This window comes from Poecilia reticulata, linkage group LG1, assembly GCF_000633615.1.
Source record: "Poecilia reticulata strain Guanapo linkage group LG1, Guppy_female_1.0+MT, whole genome shotgun sequence".
Lineage (NCBI taxonomy): Eukaryota > Metazoa > Chordata > Actinopteri > Cyprinodontiformes > Poeciliidae > Poecilia > Poecilia reticulata.
In genome coordinates, this window is record NC_024331.1 from 29,047,033 (window position 1) to 29,055,688 (window position 8,656).

The 8,656-nt window shown below is 36.5% G+C and overlaps 1 protein-coding gene across 3 annotated transcripts in view; it reads right to left on the bottom strand.

Annotated features, from left to right (window-relative positions):
- LOC103470916 (perforin-1-like) overlaps positions 1 to 8,656 on the bottom strand; it is a 192,613-nt gene that overhangs the window by 6,051 nt on the left and 177,906 nt on the right. The window contains exons 2-7 of one of the 3 annotated variants that reach the window (XM_008419635.2): positions 7,232 to 7,494; positions 7,073 to 7,152; positions 1,160 to 1,205; positions 889 to 1,031; positions 665 to 803; positions 486 to 566 (exon numbers count right to left, since the gene is read on the bottom strand). The exons of 1 other annotated variant lie outside the window; for it this stretch is intronic. In XM_008419635.2, coding sequence (XP_008417857.1) covers positions 486 to 566; positions 665 to 803; positions 889 to 1,031; positions 1,160 to 1,205; positions 7,073 to 7,152; positions 7,232 to 7,492 — 750 coding nt within the window. In that variant the 5' untranslated portion in view covers positions 7,493 to 7,494. The remainder of the gene's footprint in view (positions 1 to 485; positions 567 to 664; positions 804 to 888; positions 1,032 to 1,159; positions 1,206 to 7,072; positions 7,153 to 7,231; positions 7,495 to 8,656) is intronic. One more of the 3 variants, XM_017304978.1, reaches the window with a different exon arrangement.

Here is an 8,656-nt window from a genome sequence, read left to right on the forward strand (position 1 = left end):
GTAAAACAGGGTGAACGGTATCTGATGGGTAATATTTAGCAATAAAATGCATTGCCCTGTTTTTAATTCATATAGCACTTTCTATCTATCTATATCTACAGATAGATAGAACTATATATATATTAATTATAATTATAATATATATAACATATATACGTTTATTTATTATTATTATTATTAGTTTCACGCAAAAACGTGAAGAAAGTATGAACTTTGCCGAAGCATGTTGATTGAGCTTTCACGGTGTCCGTAGTTCCCCAGATAAGTGCGCCGAACAAGCGTGTGCTTGCTACGTGCGTGCTTTGTCGGTACTCATCACGAGCACGCGTGTATTTTGCCGCATGCGCGGGGCGGAGCGGCATGAAGACGCAAGGGGAACCGTATCTGATGGGGAAACGTGGATTGACGCAACACCGGCTTACTTTCACACCTGCGCATTAGAAACAGATTTGTGTAAAAATCTGTTGTTTTGAGCTTTTGGTTACCTTTCTTGCGTTTAACCCATTCAGGGAGGCCAAGCAGCTTCGTGAAGATATCAGTCGCCTCAGTCGCCCTCCAAGATTAACCTAAAACAGATATAAAGTTCTTTAAAATGGTTTCCTGCAGAAAAATGTATGTAACTAATTCACAATGTGTGTGTGTGTGTGTGTGTGAAAGTTCTCACCATTCTGAAGAAGTGTGTGCCATAGGTGTTTATGAGCTTTCTAAACTCGTTCTTAGTGGAGTTGTTGTAGTGAGTTGGCAGGATGTCTAACTGCTTTTTGAATTTTAAGGTTAAGGGAGGTGTGTTTGATAATATAAAACTAGACACCAAGACAAAATTAGACAATTATTTAAATAACCATGACCTGTCAGAACGCAATGAAAAAAGTCTAATTTCCATCCTACCCATAATGGCTGCAGGCGACACTGTGTATGCTGAAAGTGTAGCGATCCTCTTTGCTTCTTTGTGAAACAAACTTGTAGGCATTGGAGCCGGTTCCTCCCGCATCTAGGCCGGCAAACACAAACATTTGAACCTTCAAGCCAACCTGATGAAATACAGACAACACGTTTATAAGGTGTTAAAGAAGAAGCCATATTTTGGTTATCACTATTCTAATCACTTACTTAAGTTCTAACTGAATTTGAAAAAATTCTGAAATGTTCAGTTTCTTACCGACCAATCATTGGTATCTTGGGTTGTGTAAGACTCAACCAGAGAGCTGTTGGAACATTTTAAAGAAAGAAATTATTATAAAACAACTATACAGTTCATCTTTCATTAGGTAATGAAGCGTTCTAGCTTAGTGAAATTGCTGATTTAACTATTGTTATTTTAATACATAAGCCTTATTAGGCAGGTATTTATAAGCAACAGTTATATCCAATAAATTAGAAAATGCTTCCATATGTGGCTCGGTTTTCAGATTAAAAGTACTTTTTAAAATAACCTCTGAGTGTTTAAAAACACACTTTTCATTAAACCCGCACTTCTGTATTATTTAATATTTTTATTGGTTTGCTGTTATTCCAATTTTCAATGTTAGATTTGCATTACTTGTAAGTTCAAAATCCTCATAATTAACAAATAAATGCTTTAAAAAATCATGTGTGTGTAATTATTCTATATAATGTTTCATTTAGTGAAAACTTCTGAAACAAATGGACTTTTCAATAATATTCTAATTTAGTGAATGTATCCATATTTGCCTATTTTTTCCCTTGGTAGTTTTAATCAAAATTTCTAGTTTGTTAATTTTCCTAATTATTTATAGTCATTCACAGTCAAACTGATACTCATTGTTGCAGGATGGTCCTTGAGCACATGTCCCTTTGTGTGTGTGAATATATGTGTGTGTTTTAGGATTTCTCACCTTGTATGTCCCCAGAAGAAGTGCTGTCTTTGACTAAGTTTAAGTCTAAGCAGTGACTTGAATTTAGGTCGGGTTTAGGGTCAGAGTCAGGTTTTTATATGTACAGACTAAAGATGTCAAGTTGTCTTGCCTCAACAGACAAAGTAAAATGGACATGATGTGTGAACTATGCAATGAACCCCTCCCTCCAAACACAGAAATGCTTTGACTAAAGAGAACATTTTTGACTTACAGTTTACAACTTGTTGAGAATAAAGAATGATGTGTTTTTCTTATACATCTTCTAGTTAGTTGCAAAGCTAAAGTTAAAGGAAATGACATGTTAGGAAACACCCTCTAAGCTAAGGTTAAAGGTTGTGACACAGTAGGAAACTCCCCCTTTACTTCTTAGCTACACTCTTAAGAAATAATCCTGTAAATTTACAGTAATATACTGGCAGCTATAGATGCCAGAAGTTTACTGTAAATGCACAGTAGCTGTACAGTAATTAATCCTGACAGTAGATTACCGTCAAAGCAAGTACGGTATAGATACTGTGAAAGAACGGTAAACTTCTGGCATCTATAGCTGCCAGTAGTTTATCGTTTTTTCGAAAGAACTGTAAAATACTGGCGTCTGTAGCTGCCAGTAGTTTACATTCTTTCAAAAGAACGGTAATCTACCGTTTTTCTGAAAGAACGATAAAAAAAATTACTGGTAGCTACAGACGCCAGATTTTTTTTTTTTTAACATTCTTTCAGAAAAACGGTAAAAAAATTTTTAAAAAAGCTGGCGTCTGTAGATACCAGTATTTTACTGAACATTTACCTTTTCAATCCTGTAATTAACTTTTAAAGTGGTGTACTGTAAGTAAATACTGTCATGACGCCAACACACCGCAGAGTACCGCCAACAGGGTTTATTAGAAATAAGACAGAGCTGCTATTCCTTAGGCTGCAGCTCGCGCCTCTAACAAATTGTTACACTCAACTGAATAGCTTCACTGCTAACACACACTGAACTCGCCGCTCTTCCTGTGTTCTGTCAGATCAGCATCGGTCCTGGTCCTCCCGCTCCCCTGATCCGTCGCCCACATGACAGGTCCATCACATGCGAGTGGAAGTCAGCAGAGTCAGACAGGGGAACCCCATGACACTCTACACATAACAGTGATCACAATGCAACTTATAACAAATACACATAACACATACAGTTAGGGTCACAAATATTTGGACAGTAACACAATTTTCGCGAGTTGGGCTCTGCATGCCACCGCATTGGATTTGAAATGAAACCTCTACAACAGAATTCAAGTGCAGATTGTAACATTTAATTTAAAGGGTTGAACAAAAATATCTGATAGAAAATGTAGGAAAATGTAGGAACTCTTACCTAGAGTTCTCCAAAAGATCATAATTCCTTACAGTATGTTTATGTAAATATCCATACAGGTCAGCCTGTGTCCAGTTTGAGTGAAAGGACGCGTGCGTGATTCGCGCTGAAGTAAAGCAGCGGCAGAGCGCGAGGCAAAGCGCAGAGGCGCCAGCTGTGTGATTAGTCCGCGCTCTGTCGGGTTTAAATGCATTTCTATTATAAACCTATCCTTGAGGAATAAATCTGCTCTGCTAGTGAAATGCTGAGAGCAAAAGAGACGCTTGCAGCCCTTCTTAAACAAAAAAAAAAAGTTTTTTTTTTTGTTCTCCTAGAAACGTAAACAAGCAACGCTTAGCCTGGCAGCGGGGCTAGTAAATCACAGCGGGCCGCCAGGCTTATAATACACTGGGGGAAAGACAATACAATTTAGATCCTAAATAATATGGAAACAGAAATATTTCAAAGAAAAGAAAAGGACAACAACTAACCTGAATGAGATGCCACTCAAAGTCCATCAGGTTTTTGACGAGGGTGGAAACCTGAACATTTGACTGTCACTTTTTCTTTTGAATGGTCTTTCCTGTCTTTTTGGATACCATCTTCCCATGACCAGCTTTTGTGCCCCTTTCTGGGTTAATCCCAATGAAGCGACTAAAAAACAAAATCAAAAATGGGAAAATTCCTGAGAACATAAATAGTGTGGCATTCTGAATACAGCTGGTACAACATATAAATAAAGCCGTTTTCAATTACGTAAAGAGAAAACATCACCACCTTTGTCAAATGTTAATCATAACTTGCTTTAAAACCATGTCATTGTAAAAAAAAATTATAGGAATGGTTTTACCGTTGAATGAACCAAAGTCTTGGCTGGCTCATTGGAGGCTGAAGATGAAGATGGACAACACTGTCATGTCTGGAATGCTGGCTGGACCCTCTCAAAGACAATATGGCCTTCAATGCTGACCATGCAGAAAACTGCTTGCCACAGGGACTGTAATAAACAAAGTCCTTAATTGGAAGAATATAAAACAAATCCTCTTATTGATACAGTATGCATTTAAGTGATCATCATAACAAAGAATGTCTACTCTGCCAGGTAAAGTAAAAGCAAGGATCTTAAACTCCTCAACTGTCGTGCAAGTCACATCAATGTTGAAAACTGTAGGCTGGATTAATTTACAGAAGTTGTAGAGGCACTGAAGGTGAAGTGTGCTTTGAAATTAAAAGCTACCTTGGATGATCTTGTGATCACTGATGGTGAAGTGTCTTTGGTGCTGCTCTTGTTTTCACCAACATGCAGGAGGAAGGACTGTCCTGGTTGCACGGCAATGAGGAAGGCTTCAATACTGGCTTGCCTCTTTGACATAATGATAAGAAGACAAATAATAAAAATTATTAAATATATTTAGTGCACAGCTACATTCAGATAGCCAACAAAGCCAATGAGAAAGTGCTTCTACAAATAAGTAGGATCATTAGAATAACCACATACATGCACATATCTGAAAACATGGTCCACAGTTTGACATGAGCTGTATTGGATTCTTCTTGTGGCCTTTGGATGTAGGACAAAGTCCATGAACCAACAGAAGAATGCCTGGTTTTCCCAGCCTGGGAAGAACAACAGGATGAATAGCAGACACATTAGGATAATAAATAAAGATTTTAAAGAGAAGTGAGCAAAACTAACCAGACCCACCAAAATACTTTGTCCACCCGGTTTACCCTGGAGAGCATTTTTMACCACCTACAACATAAARCATAAAAATGTCAGAAATAATTACCATGAACACAACTCAGACATTAGGCATWATARAAATTAGTCAGCTTATAGAARCATTCTGGASAGCATTTCTTCTGCCAACCTGTCAGAAGAAATGTGTTGAAGTCATCATAACASGCTTCAGTCAMCAACATGATGTACTAATGAAGAAAAAAAAAGGCAGCCAATATGTCATTATTTATTATCATTATTATTTATAGAGACAAAAACATTTTGGCTTAGCTTTGATCGCATAGATCAAACCACCGGTCCAGCACAGCCACTCTCCCCATTATGCCGTCTATAGCCGAAAACTTCAAGAAAACGACTCCGCAGCTAAATAATATAACTCAAACTGCCTTTCTGACAGTTTTAATGTTTGTTTAACCACCGGACACCCCGTGCTACACCTGCTTGGCTAGCTTTAGCTGCTAACAAAAATAATAAACCAAGGGTGCTTACGTCCAGTCCTCGAGAGTTACCGTCCTGCAACTTTTAGATGAATCTTTACTCCAACAGACCTGCTAACCAGTCATTCGTTTGATGCAGGTGTGTTAATTGGCGCAGGAAGCATCTGAAAGTTGCAGGATGGCAGCCCTCAGGGACTGGACTTGAGCTCCCCTGTACTGAACAGTCGTACCGCGATATCCAAACAAATAAACTTGCGTTAAGCATAAGTTGATACTCTTGCGCAAACAGAAAGTTAATGCATTCATAAAAAATAATCAAAATCAAAAACATGATGGTCTTAACATGAAACTAACCTTGGGTTTTTTTCTTTGTTTTTTTAAAAATAGATCTTTATTGAGATACAGAATACATAACAGTATAAACGCAGCATACATTTACAAACATTGAAACACCATTACATTACATAAATACATTAAAGAGAAAACATAAAGAGCATGTTCTAATAGCTTTGGGGAACTTACCTTGTTATGATAAGCTCCAGACAAGACGCCATACTGTTTTCTCCAGGGCAAACACGCGACGTCACAGATATGTTGCCATTGTGGGAGCAACTCTTTATCAAACACCATCTCTTTAGGGAAACTGACAAACCTATCTTTGAATTTGACTAAACAAGTGTTTAATTTACATTGTATTTTTAACATATAACACCAACACTGATATTCTAACATTTTTGATTATGCTCTGTAGATTTCGATTCATTCCCTAAAAGATTTATTATGGAAAGTATTTTTTTCCTTCCATTTAATATTGTCTTTAAATGCTCTCTAAGATGCAAATACAAGTAAAATGTCTTGCCTAGGAAAAAAACTGTATTTTACAGTTATTTTGAGGTAGTTTACTGCCAGTCGTCAGTCTTGATTGTGACAAGAGAAGACATCAAATTGACAATATCTGACCATATTTTGGAATAACACTAGTATGTTACTGCTGAAATCCCGCTGTAAATTTACAGCCATTTCTAAGAGTGTAGAGGCTAACTATTAGAATTACTGTTGCTTGAGGTCATTTTGTCCTGCTAGCTCCTAAAAATAGCATGAGAAATGGACCAGCTGCATTTTGATATTAATAAATGGAATTCATGAATTCAACTCACTGACTCTTCTTCCACCTCATAAGCTGACAGACTAGACGTGCTCTATGATTTGTCTCAAGTTTGGGATTTTGTCTTACAACTTAACTCTGCTTCAAACTTTAACAATTTTTTTTTTTGCTTTGGTCTTCATGATGTTGTTTGTAACCTTAACTGTGAACTTAACTGAGAATAAAGGTGAATTTTATTCATTTTTTAAAAAGATTTTACATTAGTTTAGGTGACCTTTGAAGTCAACTGGTTGTACTTGAATATATTAATAAGTATCAGAATATCAGTATAAATACACACCACATTTTTCATATTTAGCTTCCACTTCAGAATTATCCACTATAATTCTGAGTGGAATTCAGAATTCCACTTCAGAATTCTGAAGTGGTCTACCACATAAAGGTAGACCACATAAAGGTCCAATAACATACACGGTTGATTGGAACATGTAATTGTATCATGTAAAAAAAAATCCGGTAATTGTTAGTTTCACTATGTGATTCAACTTTTACAGTGTTCACAATCCGGTTTAAATACTTTACCTAACAGAGGTGTGAAGTCTGCTGTGAATGTCAGGACTGCATTGACTGACGTAACTCCAGTCCACAACAGAAGATGGAAGCTTAAAATGAAGAAAAGTCGCATTATTGTTGATCCCTCAAGTCAGATGTGCAGCTGTTTATTTATGCATTTTTAATTACTTTTTGGAGGACATGTTTTTTAAGAGGGTTTGTGCAGAGTTTACAGGTTTTGCTGGGGCTCAGGTAAGTCTTCACATCAATCACGTTAACTTCTTTTCTCTGCTGTGTGACTACATCAAAACCTTCCCCCACCAGGTTGTGGCCTGGTACAAAAGGAGCAGCATCACACTCTGTTTGGGTCCCGATCCGACAGGACAGAACAGAGGAGTGAACAAGGAGGACGCTCAGGAGAAGAAGAGCTGAAGTTGAATCGGGCAGCATAGCTGTAGTCAGAAGATAAAATATAGAGAGAAAAGGAATTAAACTATTTTTTACATAATGCATGGCATTTTCCTTATTTTTATGACTCATTTATACAACATCATGTAAGAAAGTTAGTTAACACTTTATTTGAAGGAGTGTGCATAAGACTGACATAACACAACACCTGACATGAACATGTTTCATTTTTCATGAATACTTGTAATGGTTGTCATTAAGTGTGATTCGGTAAATAACAACACTTTTAATGTGAAATTGACCTTATTCAAGATGTTTTTGTTATGACAAGCTGACATTAACCAATTAATTATCAAAATTTAGTAATGTAAATTTTGATAATTTACATTACTAAACAAAGGTACATAACATTTTAAATGTTGATAATTAACAACTATTATGACAGATGGTGATTCTTGGTTAATTTCATGTCTGTCGAAGTGTTACCGAAACGGTTATGCTAACACATGTAAAAATAAAAAATAACTGATCAGAGAAACATATGTAAAAATTTACAAAAAAGTTCAAATGCATGTATGAATTAAATGCAAAATTGTTTCAATAAATATTTAAATGTATTTAAGACATGGGTACAGCGCCATTCAATTTAAGAGTATAGCACTATTACAAGGGGTGAAAGAACTTTTTAACTCTCTGGTCAGCTTGTCGAGCGCAGGAGGTTGCCATGGCAACGGGAGACGGAGAGTAAAAAGGCGCATCACAGCCGATGCAGTTTCTGAACAAATAAATGACAAACTTGGACTAATTACCTCGTTCTTTGTGAGTATACATCATTTACAACAGACATCAAACACGGTAAATATGTTTCATTAAGTATTTAACAAACAAATGTCTTCTACCGCGATAATTATGTGAAATGTAATTGTCTAATATAAAAAAAATTGTTTGGTGCTGTCGGGCTCAAAGTCTGAGAGGCTTTTCCTTTATCAAACAATAGTTATTTTGGGTTTTTTGGTCTCTTATTTAGAATAAATAGTAATGTTGATGAGATTTTCTCCAAAATGAGAACCTTTTTCAACCCTTATAACTCCACTGTTGAAAATGAGAAGCTAACATTCACAAATGACTTTGAAATAAAATCCAGTCCAACATCTGGTTTGAGGTGATTCCTCTGGAACCTGTTGGAGGAAAAATATCCCAACTTCA